The 19912-nt window shown below is 46.1% G+C and overlaps 1 protein-coding gene across 8 annotated transcripts in view; it reads left to right on the top strand.

Moving 5' to 3' along the window:
- ACOT11 (acyl-CoA thioesterase 11) overlaps positions 1–19912 on the top strand; it is an 83729-nt gene that overhangs the window by 29364 nt on the left and 34453 nt on the right. For all 8 annotated transcript variants that reach the window (XM_074221354.1, XM_074221362.1, XM_074221358.1 and 5 more), the window contains one exon: positions 16573–16774. In XM_074221354.1, the coding sequence (XP_074077455.1) occupies positions 16573–16774 (202 nt within the window). The remainder of the gene's footprint in view (positions 1–16572; positions 16775–19912) is intronic.

Raw genomic sequence — 19912 nt, 5'->3', positions numbered from 1 at the left:
GTGACTAACTGACTCTGGGACCAGCTCTTCATCTACTCTGCCAAAATAAACAAAGCTGAGATAACACAGTTTCTGCCCTCCTAGAGAGCCCAGTGGATAGAGAGTAGGAAGGAGAGAGGACTGAGGGCTCCATCGCTCCCCACCCCCACCACCTTGGCCCTGCCCCACCCCTACCTGGTTGACTTTCTAGAATGCCAATAATAATAGCTGACATTGACATAGCACCCTAAAGTTTACAAAGCACTTAATATCCATTATCTCATTGGATCCAATGAAATCTCTATGTAAAAACACTTTTAAGATTTACAAAGAGGCTTTATAAATCATCGTTATTGATATCATTGTTATTAATACACTGAATTGAATTAAATTAGGCAGGGCAGGGAGGATTGTGTCTGTGTTTTTTTTAAATGTTTTTCATTTTTCAAATATCGAGTATTTTAAAAATTAATCTATACTTTCCATCTCCTTCCTTAAGCAAATTATATTTAATTAAAAAACAAAACAAATCAAATCCCTTCACATGGAGCTGTATACAGATTCCCACATCAGCTCTGCCAAAAATCTATGTCTCTTTCTGCATCTCAAATTCATTACTTCTCTGTCAGGAGATGAGAGGCATGTTCCATCTTCATTCTTTTGTGCATGCTTGTGGTTTCTCGTTTCATTGATCACAGATCTAAAGTCTTTCAAAGTTATTCTTCTCTAAAATGTTGTTGTTCAGTCATTTCAATCATGTCTGACTCTCTGTGACCTCATTTGGGGTTTTCTTGGCCAAAATACTGGAGTGATTTGCCATTTTCTTCTCCAGTTCATTTTACAGATGAGGAAACTGAGGCACACAGCTAATGAGTGTTCAAGACCAGATTTGAACTCAGGAAAATGCATATTCCTGACTCCAAGTCTGGAGCCGCCCCAAATGTTATCATGGTGCACGTTGTCCTCCAGGTTCTGCTGTCTTCGTTCTGCAACGGTTCATGGAGGTCTTGCTGGTTCCCTTTTAAATTGCCCATTACAGCACTTCTTATGAAACAGTGGTGCTCCATCACATTCATTTATCTTAATTTGCTCAGCTACTTCCCAACAGAAGGATAGCCTGTCAACTTCCAATTTTTGGCTACTTTGAAAAAGAAACGTTTCTGTACCTGTGGGTCCTTTTCTTTTTCTTTGATCTCTTTGGCCTCCGCAGTGATAGCTCTGTATCGGCAGCAACAGCAGTGACAGTAATGTAATAGTAGTAGGCCTAGAAGTAGTAGCAGCAGCAGTAGCAGTGGTAGTGGTAATAGCGGCAGCAGCAGCAATAGGAATAGCAGCAGCGGTAGCAGCAGCAGCAATAGTATATATTGCCCTATAATCATATATACAAATATTATATAACAATACTGATGAAATAGCAGTGGTTATAGAGTAGTAGTACTAGGAACAGCAGCAGCAGCAGCAGCAGCAGCAGCAGCAACACTAGGCATAATAGTGATAGGAGTAGCAACCACAGTAGTCCTGTAGGAGCAGCAGTAGCAATAGTAATGGCAGCTGCACCGTAGCGGTAGCAGCAGAGTAGTAGGAATAGGAATAGGAATAGGAACAGCAATTGCAGCAGGAGTAGATGTAGTAGTAGTAGTTGTAACGGTAGTAGTAATAGGAATAGCGGTAGCAACAGCAGTTATTGTATGATCTCTGGGTTAAAAGGGACTTGCAGTTGGGGAGCTTTCTGGGCAGTTCCAAATTGCTTTTCAGCATTGTTTCCATTTCAAAGCCTATGAAAAAAGGCCCATGACTTGCCCAGGATCACCCCACTAGTGAGTGTCAGAGCCAGGATCCCATCCCTATGGAGCTGGGTGGATAAAACCCTGGCCCAGAGTCAGGGAGGCCTGAGTTCAAGTCTAGTCTCTGACTCTGACTGGCCGTGTGACCCTGGACAAGTCCTTGAATCAGTGAATGCTTCGGGTTCCTCAGCTGTAAAGTGGAGCTGAACAAGAGGACCTGCCTCCCAGGCATATCAGAAGCTCTGTGGAGCTCTGTGATCAGCTTCAGCTAGCTGGCTATTACCCTCCACTGCCTCCCCCTCCAATCCCTTGATCTTTCTAGACTCCCCTGTATGACTTGGGGTTGATATTGAGATTGATATCCAGTGCAGGGCAAACAGGACTTTGCTCTCTGGTGTGGGTGTAGGAAGGGATTGAAGAATTTCCAGCCTCGACTGGAGCTTCTGACCTCTTTGCTAAGAGGTTCTTTTCTCACAATCCCTCGTCCTTACTAACTGTTCTCTCTGCCTTCCGTTTGGGGGCTTGGCCTCATGCTCTTTTTCTTCTGGGGCTTAATGGTCCTGAGCCAGCCAGTCAACAGTGGAGACCCAGTCCTTTCTGTCCCATTCACTGGTGCCTTATGCAACGAGCACAACTGGTCCAAGGCAAAGGAAGGCCAAAGTCCCAGGGTGGGGCACAGTTGGAAATCAGCAGGAGGGAGAGAGAGAGAGAGAGAGAGACAGAGAGACAGAGAGACAGAGAGACAGAGAGACAGAGAGAGAGAGAGACAGAGACAGAGACACACACACAGAGAACAGAGATAGACAGGGAGAGACAGAGAGACAGAGATGCAGAGACAGAGACAGAGAGAGACAGAGATAGATAGAGACAGAAAGAGAGAGAGATAGAAAGAGAGAGACAGAGATAGAGAGAGACACACACACACAGAGGTTCAGAGACAGACAGACGGACAGACAGAGATAGAGACAAAGATAGAAAAAGAGAAGCAGAGAGAGAGACAGAGACAGAGAGACATTGAGACAGAGAGATTTGGATACTTTTGCAGCTGTTCATTCTCCTTGGCTCCTGGGGAAGCTATTCCTTTCCATTTAAGTGTGTCTCAGTGGAAGACTTTGCTCTCAGCTTTAGGGGGCTCAGGGTCCTGGGGGCCGATCACCAAAGGTGAGAGATGCTCGAGTCCAACTCCTCCTTTGGTTGATGAGGTGAAGCAGGGGCAGAGTTTCAAAAACCATTAGTGATTGCCAGTGGTGGGGAGCTTAAACCTTCTGACCTCTGAACCCATTTCAGCATTTGTTCCCCTGACTTATTTACTTGCTGGGAAGTCAAGGGCAAAACATAATCTCTTAAGAATCGAAGTTTCCTCATCTATAAAATGGCCAACTTCATGGTGTGGCATGCAGAGGATACAGAGGAGAGAGTACCGATCTGGGAGTTAGAATCAGACATCAGCCTCTTACTAGCTCCATGTGACCCTGGGCGAGTCATTTACTGGTTCTAATTCTCAGTTCCCTCATCTACCAAATGGGGATGGTGAAAGCACCTTCCTCACAAAGCGGTTAGGAGGAGCAATGGCGATAGCTAAAGTACTTTGCCAATCTTAAAGGGTACAATGTGCATTGTTGTCCAATAAGCATGTCACTGAACATTTCTCTGCCTGTTTCCTCTTCTCTAAAATGGGGTTAATAATATCACCTACCTCAGAGAGTAGGGCAGTAGATAGAGGGCCCCCTCCCCCTGCTCTGGAGTCAGTAAGACTCATTGTCCTGAGTTCAAATCTGACCTTAGATACTAATTCTATGACCCTGGGCAAGTCACTTTGCCTTATTTGCTTCACTTATTACACCTGTCAAATGAGCTGGGGAAATGGCCAACCACTTTAGTATCTCTGCCAATGGGGGTCACAGAGAATTGAATAGCCAATTGACCAAAAACCCCCCCAATACAACAAAACCAAAAAGAACTTCACAGGGTGACTATGAAGATTAACATATATGTATTTTAACCTGTAAAATACTTTCCAAATCTTAAAACTCCATATAAACGGTATTGTTATTGCTATTATTATTCAGCACCTACTGTGGGCTAGTTCATCCTGAGCGATGAGCTTATCAACATCAGGGTTTTTTTTTTTAAATCATGGGTTTTTCAGAAGAAGGATAATCTTATTATCAGGGAGAGGGTAGATGGCTGCCTGCCCTTTGAGGACTGGTCCAGTTCTGAAATGCTGTGGTTCTATGATATATGAGAGGACAGCTCTCTCTCTCTCTCTCTCTCTCTCTCTCTCTCTCGCTATTTTATCCATCTGTCTATCCAACCACCCATCCACCAGTTATCATTCCATCCATCCATCCACCCATCCATCTCTTTCTCTCTCTCTGCCTTTCTGTCTCTGTCTCTTGCTACTTAACTTAGTTTCATCTGTTCAATGAGAAGGTTGGACTAGATGTCTTAACCCTGCTCCCTTCTCCTACCCCCATGAGCCTGCAATACATAAATCCCCTCCTCACTGAAGCCTGCCTTGATTTTCGTTCCCCTCAGCTGATTGAAAGTGTTTTCTTGGTCTTCAAAATTTCCAAAGTACTTTGGAAATTTTGACCTATCTTATTCTATCATGAATTAGGTTTACCTGTGTTGGACATAGTTGATCCTTCTATTTGATTAGATGATAGCTTCCTGAGGACAGAAACTTCATTTTTGTATCTCTTGCACTTGCCTTCCACAGTTTTCTTTTTTGTTTTTCTTTTCACTCCTTCCTTCACTCCTTCACCCTTCCTTCCTTCCTTCCTTCCTTCCTTCCTTCCTTCCTTCCTTCCTTCCTTCCTTCCTTCCTTCCTTCCATATTTCATTCATTCATTCATAGGATGCTAGAAGGGAAGTATGAGATAAGGCTAGTTAAAAAGAGTGGTGTTAGGTCACAGGGGCATTGACTGCCATGTCTATGAGTTAGGACTTTATTTTATGGATCAGAAAATGATGAGAAAGGGTCTTCAGTAAAGGAGGGACATAGCCAGTGATAACCATCTCTCCTTGGGATGACTGTTTGGAGAGCTCCAAGTTGGAGAGAAGAATAAATGTTGCCTCTACTTCTCCCAGGAAGAGTATTGGGGGAATCCTTCTCATTTCCCCAAATACTTAGATCAGGGTTTGATGTGAATCAGGTCATTGATGAGAAAAAGCCTCCAGGGCTCTATTTGAGCAGTGTAGACATTCATAGTCAAACCTATGCTTTAGGAGGATGAACTTGGTGCTAGATGTAGATGGCTGGACTAAAAGTCAAGTATCCTGGGTTCTGGGCCCATCACTGCCACTAACTGCCACTTTGACCTTGGCTAAGAAAAGAGCATTAAGAAGCTCACTTCTGATGGGTGCCATGTTTGGCCTGATAACCAGGTGGAGCTTGTGCTGCTAGGATTATGTTAGTTCAGGAAACCGATGACAGATTGAAGTCAGAGCCAAGTCTTCATTGTGGGGTTTCTCTTCTCCCTTCTAGAGACAGTTCCTTGCTGTAAACAGGTCATAGGATTAAAGTGGAAGTGATCTTAGGGGATTTTTATGGGTCATTTTATAGATGAAGAAACTAAGGTCCAGAGAGGGTCAACTCTTTGTTCAAGGTCACACAGCCAGTCAGCAAACATTTATTAAGCACTGGGAATAAAAAAAAAAGGCACAAAAGACAGTCCTTGCCCTCAAGGAGCTTACAATCTAAAGGAGAAGACAATATATGCAAAGCAATTATATAAAGGATAAATAGGAAATAAGTAAGAGAGGGAAGATATTGGAATTAAGAGGGGGTAGAAAAGGCTTCCAGGAGAATATGGAATTTTAGCAGGTACTTAGAAGATGCCAAGGAAGTGAGGAGATGGAAAGGAAGAGAGAAAATGTTCTAGGCATCAGGGATAGTTGCCTGGAGTTGAGAGAAGGAATATCTGATGTGTAGACCAGTGTCAGAAGACTGGGAAGGTGGGAGGTGAAGAAGGATTTTGACGGTTGCAAGGAGGAGTTTGCATTTAGTCCTGGAGCAATAGGGAGGCCTTGAAATTTATTGAGTAGGGAGATAAACATGGTGGTGGTGATTGTTCCTTGTTTCACTCACATTTGATCTTTTGTGACAATAATTTGGAGTTTTGGGGTTTTTTTTTTTTTTGGCAAAAGTGACTTGCCCAGTGTCACATAGCTAGCAAATATCTGTGACTGAATTTGAACTCATGAAGAGGAGTCTTTCTGATTCCAAACCCAGTGCTCTACCCATTGGGCCACTTAACTACCTTGGCATGGTTTGATCTGAGGTTTAGGAAAATCACTTTGGTGACTGAATGGAGGGTGGGTTTGAGTAAGTGGAGAGAGGCTTGAGGCAGGCAGACCTGTCAGGGGAGACTGAATGGCAGCAGAGAGATTAGGGAAGGACAGAGAGATTTGAAGATTGTCAGCACAGAGACAATAATTATATCTGTGGAAACTGATGTGATCGCCAAGTGAAATGTGACAGAGGGAGGAGATGAGGCCTGTGATAGAGTCCTGTGGGACACTAGAGGCCATCATCTAGATAAGGAGACTGAGAAGGAGCACTCAGAGAGATAGGAGGAGAACAGGAGAAGAGAGAGAGAGAGAGAGAGAGAGAGAGAGAGAGAGAGAGAGAGAGACAGAGACAGAGACAGAGAGAGTGAGAGAGAGAGAGAAAGAGACAGAGACAGAGACAGAGGGAGACAGAGAGATGGGGAGAGGGAGGGGGAGAGAGAGAGAGACAGAGAGACAGAGAGAGAGAGAGAGAGAGATCAATAGTGTCAAAGGCTGCAGAGAGGTCAAGGAGAATGAGGATTGAGTCAAGGTCACAGGTAGCAAATGGCCAGATAGGAAGGTGAGCTCTGTACCTCTGACTTGAATCCATTGCTACCTGCTCTGGGGTGGCAGTGGTCATGAATTATAGGGTACCCTTGGCTTCATGGTGGGACTCCCCTGCTTTCTAGATTCACTGTCCAATCCCTCCTTGTCCCTTCCTCTCCATGACAATATTATCTTGCATTTAAGGGAGTACATTTTAGTTGAGGTTATTGACATCTGGGTCTTATTGATGAATTTGGGTAGCTACTCCTATCAGAACCCACTGGAGCATCAATGTCTAACACTGGTCCCTTCAGTTCTCTGATTCATTCCTTGGAGGTGGTGATGGGACTTATTCCTTCTCATCCTTTTTTTTTTTCTGAGGGGGATCATTTGTTGACCTTGTCTTGCAAATCTGAGAGAGTCCAGACCAGAAGAGAAACCCCTTCTGAACCACCTCCACGACTGTATAGAGTTATAGGTAGAGTAGAGAATGTGCTTTTGTTTTGTCCTTTTTCTTTTTCTTTTTTGTTCTTTTTTTGCAAGGCAATGGGGTTTAGTGACTTGCCAAAGGTCACACAGCTAGATAATTAAGTGTCTGATGTCATATTTGAACTCAGGTCCTCCTGACTCCAGGGCTAGTGCTCTATTCACTGCACCACCTAGCTGCCCTGTCCTTCATTTTCAAAGAAGATTGCAACATCAGGGAGGTGATGCCATGACAAGCATGTGAATTGGATTTGAGTGAGGTGGGGCTGTGCTACGTCACCTGCCTCACTTTCCCCTCCAGAGTCATCTGAGTCCAGTGGGCAGATAGGAATCAGGACAGCTGGAGATGGCCCTGGATGTGAGGCAATCAGTTAAGTGACTTGCCCAAGGTCACCCACCTAGTAAGAGTCAAGTGTCTGAGGTGGGATTCTAACTCCCATTCGCCTGACTCCAAGGCCAGTGCTATCTTCACTGGGCCACCTATGGCCAGAGTAGACATTGGCCAGGTTGGGAAAGAACTTAAAGAAGGTCACAACTAGGAGGGACCTCAGAGCCCAAATCTGAGCCCCTAAGAAACTGAGGCTGAACATGGTGTGTTTGAATCACACAGCTAGTTAAGTCCTGATTTTTGAGTCTCTAAGTTTCTTTCTTTCTTTTTTTTTTTTTTTAGTTTTTTTGCAAGGCAATGGGGTTAAGTGGCTTGCCCAAGGCCACACAGCTAGGTCATTATGAAGTGTCTGAGGTCATATTTGAACTCAGGTCCTCCTGATTTCAGGGCTGGTGCTGTATCTACTGCGCCACCTAGCTGCCCTGAGTCTCTAAGTTTCTTACAACTTTATCTCATAGAGTCTTGGAATTGTCCCAATGAGTCAAAAAGCATATCTTTATTAAGCACCTACTATTTGTCAGGCATTGTGCTAAACCCTTGGCATTAAAAAGGAGGTTAAAAAGCAAGCAACAACAACCCCGGTAACCCCAACCAGCCCCTGCCTTCAAGGAGGTCACAGTCTAGTATTTAACAGCTTTATAAAAGCATGCTGTAGACTGGCTAAGTTAGAAATAATGAACAGTGGGAAGGTCCTAGAATGAAGGAAGATGGAGAAAGGCTGTCTATAGATGGTGGGGCTCTAATTGAGACTTGCAAGGAACTGGGGAAGACAGAAATAAGGAAGGAGAGCATTCCAGGCAGGGGGAAGAGGCAAAGCAAATCACTGGAGTGGGGGGGGATGGAGGGTTGTGTCTGAGGAACAGCAGAGAGGTCAGTTTCTGTTGTTTTCTGGATGCGAAAATTGTCTTCTGAACAAGCTGGGGACTTCTGGGAACAGGTACCACTTTTTCCATCTTACGCAATGTATCATGCTGAGCTCATCCAGTCATTAAATATTCAATGGACATTTCCTAGGTGCAGAACCCTGTTAGGGACTGGGGAAGACACTGAGAAGATCTAGTTCCAATCTAGGAGAAGAATGAGCCATAAATGGTCCAAGTGGAAAGGACATTTTGTCAGACACCCTGGGTTGGAATGCTGCCTCTCCTATTTTACTGCCTATGTGACCATAGACAAATCATTAAAGCTGAATTTTCTCAACTGGAAAATGAGGGAATTGAGCTTGATGCCTTCTAAGATTGCTTCCACTTGTGGATTCATGGACTTGTAGTCAGAAGGTTCACTAGTTGTATGATGTTGGGCAAGTCATAGAACCTTCCCGAGTCTCAGTTTCCTCATCTGTAAAATTGGAATAATAATAATAATACACTGGTGTCGGGGGTCGGCCCTGACCGCCTGGGTGGATAGGACCTCCCCGGGAGTGAGGTCAGACCAACCCAGAGAAGACACGGCTCCTTAAGGGGAGCAGTGGCTTCGCCTGGTTGGCCTGTGTCCATTGCTCCAATCGGGTGGTAGGTTCTGCCCTCGGGGCGGATTGGGGTGGCAGCCCGGAAATAACTCCCTATATTATCCAGCGCCCTGAGCTATTCGGGGGATCCCTCTGCACCTAATAAAACATATGCCTCCTGAAGACGTGTCTGCCTGAGTCCCTCCTCGCTGATCCCCGGGGGAGGGAAAAACCAGGGACGCCTGAAGCAGTGCCCACTGAGGAGCTCACTCGGGAGTCCGGGGAAGAAGACCCCGGACACACTGGGCTGCTTGTAACTATCAGAGTTTTAGAAATGGAAATGGAAGAGGGGGAGATTGGAATAAAATAGCATTAATGACATTGGAAGAGGGGCTGCTGCCTATGGTTGGTTCTGAATGCTTTGGTGAAATGAAGTCTCTTGTGAGGGGTCTTGAGAAGCATTTTGTGTTCAGCATGGAGAAGGCCAGAATGTGGCAGGGGGAAATAGCCTGGGCTCAGATTCTAGCTATGGGAGACCTTGGGCAAGTTCCTCCCGGACTCCTGAGCCTCAGTTTCTCTATCTATAAAATGGAAGAAGAAGGGAGCACATAAAGTGCTGAGGACATGGGTGCTGGGATTATGAGCAAGGGGACCCCTGTTCCCTTGCAGGTTGGAAGACTTGGCAACACTCAGCTAAGACCAGGAGCTTAGGAGGCTGGCAGAGGGAGGGACAGGCTGCAGCTCAAGTAATGGGGCTGTTTGGCTCCTGAGTGTGGGTGGGGGAAGGGTTGGCTGGTTTCTGTTCAGGGCAGTCCCTTCTGCTCAGTCCTTTGTGTCCTGGGAGCCTGGGCCCCTCTGGACAATGAGACCATTGAAGGGGAACAGCTGTGAATTTCTCTGGCCCAGAGAGGGACCAATTCCTTCTGGGAGGATGGCAGAAAGTGGGAGGTGGGAAAATGGGTGCATGTATGACCAACTATGTAAGAGGGGTAATGCTAAAACTTTGGAGCCCCCTCCCAAGGGGTAATAGAGAGCAGCAGATGGCCTGCTACAACAGTAGAGGAGGTAGAAACTCAGAATATCACAGCTGGGAGGGGCCTTGGAAGGGAATGTCAGAGCTGGGAGAGGTCTTAGAACTGGGAGTCTTAAAACAATAACATTCAACAATGAAGAGATAAAGATGTTTGTCCTTCCTTTTTGAAGACCAAGAGATTAGGAAAGTGATGCCATGACTTGTACCTGAATTGGATTTGGGTGGGGATGGAGGGGTTGTGCTAAATCACCACCCTCACTTTGTCCTCTAGAGCCATCTGGGTTCAGTGGCCAGTTATAAATCAGGGTGATTGGAGGTAGCCCTGGATTTTAGAATGAAGAGAATAGAGAGGAACCCAAGCCAAGAAGGTCTTCCATTTGTTCCCTTTGATAGTAATGAGGACCTATACTATGAAGAGAGGAAGGGATAGATTCAAGAGTTGTAGAGACAGAATAGCCCATCTTGAGGGGCCAAGAAAGAGGATTAGGAACCAGCAAAGGAGCAATTAACTGGTTGGAGGTGAACCAGGAGGGTACAGGGGTTCTAATGTCCAGGGAAAAGAGATGATCAATATTATCAAAAACCACTGGCCTAGAAGGAAGTCCTTGAGGAAAGAGCACCAACTGTAATGTTTGATGATTAACCTCTGGTCCCTGGTAGCTAATGGTGGTGAGGACAGAGTCAGAGCAGGAAAGAGGGAAAGGGAAGTTTCAGACATAGGTGACCTTTTTGGAAATTGTTGAGGCTGGCCTAGAGCTAGGAGGAAGATGATGGCCAACACCTTGGCAGAGAAAGCCAATACATATTCGAGAAGGTCTGGATAGGTGGGAGGATTGGGTTGAATTTACTAGATGAAATACCAAGGAGATAAATGTCAAGTCTTACATAGATTCAAGAAATCAACTTCCCAAATCTCAGGTGATGGAAGCATGGTTAGATGGCTCTTAGAAGGTCAGGGAGCCTGGAGCACTCTGTGTGAGTCATCTGTGTGATGGAGTAACCATGAGAGCTGGGAGTCTTGGGAAGCATTAGAAGAGGCCGAGCTCCCAGAGGCGAAGCGTGGTTGGTCTGTTTTTTAACTGACCTGGGCAGACACCTGAAATGTAGCCGGAGCAGTTCTGATGCTGCAATTCAAGGCGGGCTATTGATTTAATGGAGAGTGTCCAGGGAAGGGCAGTGATGATGATGACTCTCTTGAGGGTCAGTTGAGGATCTGGGGATGTTTCGCCTAATAACAAGCATCAGGAAGAGAGGGCTTGTTTTGTTTGTCCCTCTAGGGACACTCTCCTTTAGGCTGTTTTTTGTTTGATATCTGGCAGGATGAAGGGGTCCCAAGATGGAATGGAGGCTGCCTTGGGGGAGTAGGCTCTTCCTCTTTGGAGGTCCCTCAAGTACAGACCTGAATCTCTTGTCCAGACATTGTATCCAAGACCTGGGCTAGCCTGATGCCCCCCAAAGGACGTTCCAACTCTTAATATTCTATGAAAGGGGAGAAGAGATGGGACAGTAGTTGGATCCTCTGCCTTTACCCCACCATGTTGGCTCTGCCCCAAAGAGTCTCAGTAGTTGGTTTCCTAAGAGAAGACTTTCTCAGGGTTAAGGGGGCCTGAGCCTAAAAAGAAATAAAAAGAAGCTGGTGGTGGGGAAAAGAGAAGATGCTTGAGGATAGGGGAAGTTTAGACTAGGCCAACAAGCATTTATTATGTAGGAGGTGGCATCTCAGCTGATCCGAAGAGTGGAGGAGGCGGATGATCACAAGGTAGCAAAGCCAATAGGATGCTCTCTTAGATTCAGGAAGACTTGAGCTTGAATCATGTCTCCCAGGCTTTCAAAGATCCGGGGCCAGTCTACCTGGGAAATGAAAGGATCGGGCTTGATTGTCTTTGATATTATAGGCTTATAGATTCACAGCTAGTTCTAGCTCCAAATCTATAATCCTATAATATAATTTTTACTTCATTTTTACAGATAAGGATACTGAGACCCAGGGAGAAAGTGAAATATCCAGGGCATCATCCCTAATAAGCAGCCACAGAGTGACAGTGTCACTGCCAAGGCCCGTGGTCCCTGAAGAGGGGCACGTCTTGTTTCTTTAATATAATCTCCCTTTCCCACATCCATCGAGGCTGTGATTCCCAGCATCAGAAGTCTCAAAGCCTGGGACCATCACGTCCATTGGCACTGCCCTGCCATGATCCCAGGGCATCTTCTCACCCAAACCAGTCCTCGTGACTAGTCTCAGTGGGGGAGTAAGAGTGAGGAGTGGCCTGACTCTCCCCGTGCCATTGGCCCTTAGCTGGGGGCCTGCCTCTGGGCTCAGCCAATGCCCACTCTGGCTTCCCACTGTCCCCCAGCTGGTTCTCCCAGAAGAAGGGAGGGCAACCTTCAGGCATCCCAACTGGGAACCAGCTGCCTCTCCTCGGCCAGGCCAGGAGTTTCCCATATAAGGAGTGGAGAGCCAGGCCGTGCTCGCGCATCCACTTCGTCTGTACCCCCCTTCCCTTACTGCTGTGGTGTGACCGCTCGCTCTGAGTGAAGTCGGGGGAGCTAAAAATAGGACCCAGCTCTGGCAGGGGAGCCTCGGACCTTCTCAGAGGCAGGAAAAGGGCTAGGCTAGGCAGCTTGGGCAAAGCACTGCCCCTTGCTGGCCTCAGTTTCCTCATTTGTCAAATGGCGATTAGTCTGATTTGCCAGGGATTAACACAGGAGAAGCATTTTGTAAACTTTATTCCCCGAATCCAGAACTGTATGGGACTTTAGCCCTCAGAGTCCAAGCCCTCATTTTACAGATGAGGCCAATGAGGCCCAGAGAGAGGGTATCTTGTTCAAGGTCATATGTAAGTATGGCTGGAACCCCAGTTATGGGACCTCAGAGGACTTTGAGGTTGGTCCTCTCATTTTACAGGGCCTAGACTGGCAAAGGGACTTGTTTAAAGTCATACAGGTAGTGAGTAGCAGAGGGATGAGACTGGGTGACCGGCGCTATGACCTGAGGAGGGACTGGGTCTGTCAGGCTGGGTGTCAGAGATCAGAACCAGAAGCCACAGGGAAAGTGGGAAATTAGAGGAGAGAGAGAGACAGACAGACAGACAGACAGACAGAGAGACAGAGAGAGAGACAGAGAGAGAGACAGACAGAGGGAGAGACAGAGAGAGAGAGAGAGACAGAGAGAGACAGAGACAGACAGACAGAGAGACAGATAGAGAGAGAGATTGGGTAGAGACAGAGATAGAAAGGAAAGGCAGAGACAGAGAGAAGAGAAGGTAAAGAAAAACAGAAAGAAGAAAGGAATGGGGAGATATAGACAAAGACAGAGACCAAGAGAGTCAGAGACAGACACAAAGACAGAGAAAGAAAAAGAGAAGAGAAAGAATAGAAGAGACAGAGATGGAGAGACAGAAATACAGAGATGTAAGAGAGGAGACATAAAGAGACTGAGACAGAGAGACTGAGAGTGACAGAAAAGACAGACAGGGAGAGAGATGGAGACAGTGAGAGATGGGGAAAAGAGAGGGAGGAAAAAGACTGAAGAGAATTAGAAACAAGAAGGACAGAATCAGAGAGAGATAAAAAGAGATAGAAAGAAAAATAAAAAGTTGGGGAGAGAAAGGAGAGAAAGATAGAGACAGAAGAGCAAGAAGAGAAAGACAGAGACAGAGAGATGTGGGAGAGGGCAAGAAAGGAAAAATAAAAGAGAGACAAGAAAGACAGAAAGAAACAGGTAGAGATAGAGGAGAGAAAAGAATAGAGAAAGAAAAAGATGCAGGGAGAGAGGGAGAGGAAGGGGAGAGAGAGAGAGAGAGAGAGAGAGAGAGAGAGAGAGAGAGAGAGAGAGAGAGAGAGAGAGAGAGAGAGAGAATTGTTTCTCATTATAAGGAAGTTTTCTAACAATGCCACACAGGAGTGGGAGGTAGTGATCTTCCCATAACTGGTCATGGTATGGAGGGGATTCTGGCTGTGGACTGGTCTTTATGATCTCCAAGACTCTTCAACTTAGAGATGCTGGGCTAGACCTACAGCCACCCTTGTATGTTAGCACCATCCCCTCAGACAGACATAACCTTGTTGATGGCCACCCTTGTACACTCCTTTCCCCCTCCTCAAACCTCCCCACCCCCATCATTATCTCTCATTCTTTGCATCAGTTTTGTTTTTATCTGGGAGAAGGTTTTTTCTTTTGCTAAGGGGTGTGTGTGTGTGTGTGTGTGTGTGTGTGTGTGTTTCCAATTTTAACACTGGCTCCATGCATGATGCTATGCCTCTCTCTCTCTCTCTCTCTCTCTCTCTCTCTCTCTCTCTCGTTTGCTAACCCAAGGCGCGTGACAGCGGGAACGCCTGGCACTTGTCACCATGGTAACAGGATGGTGGTGGGCTAGCTCACTCACTTGGAATGTGGGCCCCAGGAAGGCTGGCTCTGGGGGAGGGAGAAGGGGAGGGGGGGCTTCTTCACCAAGTAGTCCCTTGCAAAGGTGGGAGAGAATGAGGGATGGATTGAGAGACAGAACAGTGAGTCAAGGTCTGGAGACTGGGAATTGGGGAGATGAGACACTTGAAATAAGAACTCCTTGTCTGGCTCCTCTCTACTCACCGGGTGACTTTGGGGAAGACCTTTACCTTCTCAGTCCCAGTTTCCTTCGGATTGAGCTGGACGGCCTCTTCAAGTCTTCCCAGCTCTGAGTATGGGAGGGTCTTTCCCCCAGCTGGGCCTGGCTCTGCTTCCAGGTATCTGTCAGTCACAAGGAGAAAAAGGGATAGGGTGGGGGGGTGGAGTGGAGAGGGGTTGTCACACATGTGGGGGGCTCAATGCTGAGCAGGGGAGGGGTCAAGACAGCACCAACCCATGGAGGACAGGCCTCAGATCCAGAGACTCCCAGGAAACAGGATTTAATAATAAAACTAATGTATATCAAAAACAATGAATTCCATGAGTATTGAATGGGAACGTGTGGTTAAAGAACCATTTTGTGTGAAAAAGATCCCAGGTCAATGATCAGAGCCAAGGTGACCTCTCTATTCTCTCCTCACCAGTCATTGATATCAGAGGTCAGAACCTTAAACTGGGGGTCGGCAGGGTTAGAACAGGGGATGGAAGGGTTGGGAGGGGCCCGTTTAGCACACTTAGTCCATCCTCCTCTCTTAACTGGGGAGGAAAATGAGTTCTGGAGGACAGTGAATTTGCCAGTGTCATGCAGTGCTCGAGTCCAGACTAGAAACCTGCCTCCTGTTCTCTCTTCGGTTGTCTCCATTGAACAGCCCTGACCAGGGCCCTACGTCAAGAACATGTGACATGTGTAAGGAGGTTTAGAATAGTCTCCACATCTGCTCCCCAAACGGCCCCACAGAACATACCAACACTAAGTAAATTAAACTTCCTGGAGGCACTGTACCAAGCAAGTTTCACAAACACTGTCTCATTCAAACTTCAGAACACTCCCGTGAGGAGGAAACCGAGGGAGAAAACAGTTAAGTGACTTACCCAAGGACGCAATCTTGCTGATTGCAGACCAGTGGTCTAACCCTTGTCCCACCAAGCTTGCCTGGCACATACAGGACACGTTACAAACACTTGTTGGATAGGACTAGATCCTTTATGTGTCCTGGGCCTCCTTGGGAAACCTGTGGAGCCCTTCTCAGAATCCTAGTACTGTTGTTGGGTTTTTAATCATTAATTGAAGACAATGCTAGATTTCATTTAGTGAAAATTAAGGACAATGTTTTTCCCATCCAAGTTTGCTGTCCTCAAGTTCATACTTCCTGCCCTTTAGAGTGTAAGCTCCTTGAGGGCAGGATTGTTCACATTTTTGCCTTTTCATGGGATTTACAGTAGAAATCTTGCAGAATGTCTTAGAGGGCAGGGAGCAGTTGACTTTTCTGTTTATAAATCTTTCTCAAAATTATGAATCAATTGAATTGTTGATTATCAGATTGGATTGGTATAGATAATGGAGAGTTGATACTTGTTCAGCAGAGATCCAGGAACATCAGAGTAGACTATCATCTATCATCTGCTCTGAGATGGGTGACTCCTAAAGCAGAATTGAACAGAGAAGGGACCTCCTATGTGAGGAGACTCTGAATCTGAGTTCTAGAATCTGGGCCTCAGGGTATGTGGGTCCTGGGTGTGAGCTCTAGTTTCATAGGCCAGGATGGCTTGAGGCAGGAGGTGGTCTGGACTATGATGAACTGCAGATGAACTGCAATGTCCCTTTCAGCCCTAAATCTGTGGTCCTTTGGATGTGGCTGTTGGTGTCTGAGATCAGGGGAGCAGTTGGGGCATGTGTCAGGTCACACTATTCCCTTCCCTCCTGGGCCATGGGGGTGTTATCCAACCCGGGGTTGGTGAGGACTTTTTTTTTTTTTTTTTGCTAGAGATGCTCAGGTCAGCAGGGAGCTGAAGCAAATTGGTTGATGACTAATCAGGATGTTTTTTCTCTCTGCTTCTCTGTTTCTCCTCCACTCCTTCCTCCCTTTGTCTTTTATGATCTTAATTCTGTTCCTCCATTCTTTCCTTCCTTCTCTTCCCTCTGGTCTTCTCTCTCTTCTTTCTGGTCTCCTTTTTCTCTCTTTCTCTCCTTCTTCTTCCTCTTCTCCCTCCCTGCTTTGCTCTCTGGGACTATCTTTCCATCTGCTCTAGGGTATCACCTCCATATTCTCAGGCCGGGCATCGCGGAAGCAGATGGGCCAAGCCCAAGACCCAGCTGGCACCATGGAGACTTATAGGAACCCGACAGAAGTACAGATGAGCCAGCTTGTGCTGCTATGCCACACAAACCACCGAGGGGAGCTGAGTGTGGGTCAGCTGCTGAAGTGGATCGACATAACTGCCTGTCTCTCAGGTAAAGCCTCAACTTCTCGACTTGATGTCCAAAGCCTCAGACTTCAGTGATTTTGGCTATCTCTGTACCCTTATCACATCTGACTTTCCTCTATATGCTCTGCACCATCTCCTGTACACTCAATTTCCCACCACTACACCTTTGCTTCTGCTGTTCCAGATAACTGGCATGCTGTCTAATAGTAACAGTGATGATAATGCCTCATGATTCTAGACCACTTCCAAGTTTAGGCTGCATTTTTCTCCTAACAGTACTGTGAGGAAAGTTCTGTAGAATCTCAGAGCTGAAAGGGATCTTGGATATCATCTCAGCCAGGTTACATCTACAGCTGCCCTGAGAAGGAGTCATCTGTTCTGTAGTTGAAGACCTCCCAGAAGGAAGAGCTCTCTCCCTCCATCCAGAAGTGGCTCACTTCAGCTCTGGGTGGTTCATTGTTAGAGTTCCTATGACATCCCTGTGACTCCTTGTTCTGCCCTCTGGGGCCAAGCAAAAAAGTTGAATCACTGTTCCCTGGACAGCTCTTCAAATAGCTGAAGACAGCTCGCCCCACCCTCACCTCCCTCTCTCTAGTGGAAACATCCTCATTTCCTTCACCTCATCCTCTTTTGATCCGCACAGGAGCGCCTTATCTTCCTCGGTTCTCTCCAGTTTGTCTATGTCCTTCCTAAAACTTGGTGCCCAGAACCTAACACAGTCCTCTTGGCACCTGGTACCCCCGGCCCATGGTCCTGGGCACTATGCCACTAGGTTAACTGTTAATACTTAACATTTCTATGGCATCTTAAGTTCTTTATCAATATTACCTTACCTCATCCCTGTAACAGTCCTAGGAAGGAGACAGTCTTTTTATCATTCCCATTTTACAGATGAGGAAACTTGCAACTTGTCCAGAGTCCACAGCTAGTATATATCAAAGGCTGGATTGGAACTCAAGTCTGACTCCATACGATATCTCACTGCCTAACAGTAGAAAGGTGTTCAAACATCCTTATTCTCATTTTCCAGGTGAGGAAATTGTGGAGACTGAGGCATGGTATGATCAAAGGAGTCCTGGAGTTTGAATCTTAGCTCTGACATTTTCTCTTTGTGTTCCTCCCATTCTCTGGACCTTGTTGATCTCTTCTAACTAATGAAAAGATGGGATCAGATGATCTCTAGAGTCTTCAACTCTAAGACTCATGGCCTAAGTCTTCAACAAGGTCATTTGGATAGAATATGCTAGAGTTGAGACTCAAGACAAGGACACCAAGGGAAGTGCCTTCTCTGTGACATTCTAGTCTCCAGGGCTTCTAGGATTCAGAAATAGAAGAAATTCTTAAAATAATTTAGTCCACTCACCCTCATTGTACAGATGGGGAAACTGAGCCCCAGAGGGATTAGATGACTTCCAGGGAGTGATGATGATGATGATGATGATGATGATGATGATGATTTATCCTTCCCTCTTCAAGAAGACCATAACTTCAGGAAAGAGATAACATGACATGCCTATGAATTGGATTTGAGTGAGGGAGTGTTGTACTAAGTCCCCAGCCTCACTTTCTCCTCTGGAGCCAACTGGGTTCAGAGGCCAGATATGGATCAGGATGAATGCAGATGGCCCTGGATGCCAGGCAATCAGGGTTGTGACTTGATCATGCAAACACTAAGGAGAAGAGCTGAGATTTGAATTCAACTTGTACATCCTTTCAAGGATGGTGTACATGTCATCTCCACCATGTTGAATTCATCCCTTTATTGTATAGGCATTGGGCTGGTCAGTAATCATGGGATGATGGGACCTCAGAGGCCCTATTTTGCAGTCCCCGAATTTTAGAAGTAGCAACTGAGATCCAGAGGGATTTATAAATGTAAGTATGACATGGTCCTTGCCTTCAAGGTGCTTACAACCTCCTTGCACTCATATATACTATTTGCATGAGTCAGAATCATTAAATATTTATTAAACACTAACTGTTTGCCAGGATACAAAGAAAACCATAAGATGGCCCCTTCCCTCACAGAGCTCATGGTCTAATGGGGGAGACAGTATTGAAAAGGAGATAAGAAAAAACAGAGGGTTGGTGATGGTGGAGGGTATCCAACATGGGCATGAGGAAATCTTGCCACCCAAGTGGGAAATGACCTGAGGAGGTGTGAGTTGCAGAGGTGATTTCCCTTTGCAGAATGAGGGGATCATGAGGTCCAGGAGAGTTGCCAGGTGAGAAATGATGAGGGGAATTCCCCAAGAGCCCTCATTGTGTGACACCTGGGAGGCACTACCACATGTCAGGAGGGAGTGGGGATGATCTTATATGTCATATCTCTTGCCTAAGTTTCATTGCTTTCTCTATAAAATGATGAAACTTGGATTAAATGCCACTAAATCCTGGCTCTAACTTGTTTTATTTCTTCCGCCACGACTCTTTCTCAGTGCTTCATTTGTAACAGTAGAAACAGAGTCAGGTTTAGGATCATAGAAACTAACTCTATTTGAATCCCAACCTTGCCACTTATGACCTGTGTAACCTTCCTTAGATCTGAGTCTCAGTTTTTCCATCTGTAAAATGGGCATTATCATACTTGAGCTAGCCCAGCTCTCATTAGAGGCATGAAGACAATGTTTTTGTCCCCACTTAAATTGCTACAAAGATGAGCACATTTTATTTTTCTGGTTTTGTTTCGTGAGTCAAGTCAGCATTCATTCCCTTGTTCTGGCTACCCTGGCAGTGGAGAATTGGAAGTCAGAAGAGCTGGGGAGAATCCTGGTTTTCCTACTTACTAATTGGGCAATTCCCTTTGTCCCCCTGGGCCTCAGTTTCCTCATGTGTAAAATGAAGGAATTGGACTAGATGAACCTCAACATCCCTTTCAGTCCTAAATCTGTGGTCCTTTGGATGTGGTTGTTGGTGTTTGAAAACTTGGCTCCTAAATCCAATGACTCGGGACTTTTTAAAGAGAACAAGATTTCCCTAGGGGCCCTTGTAAGAGCAGCCAACCAAATGGTGGTTTATGGAGCAAGAATTCGGTGGGAGGGCTGTGCCTCCTGAAGGTCCTTCCTGTTCCAAGAAGGTGTGTCTGCCCTTGGCCTTGTTTAAGAAAAGACACAAATCCTTCCATTCCTTTCCCTGCCTCATCAGTGCAAGGGATTTGAGAACA

Source organism: Macrotis lagotis, chromosome 2 (genome assembly GCF_037893015.1).
Source record: "Macrotis lagotis isolate mMagLag1 chromosome 2, bilby.v1.9.chrom.fasta, whole genome shotgun sequence".
NCBI classification, from domain to species: domain Eukaryota; kingdom Metazoa; phylum Chordata; class Mammalia; order Peramelemorphia; family Peramelidae; genus Macrotis; species Macrotis lagotis.
This window is presented reverse-complemented; position numbering and strand designations above follow the sequence as displayed.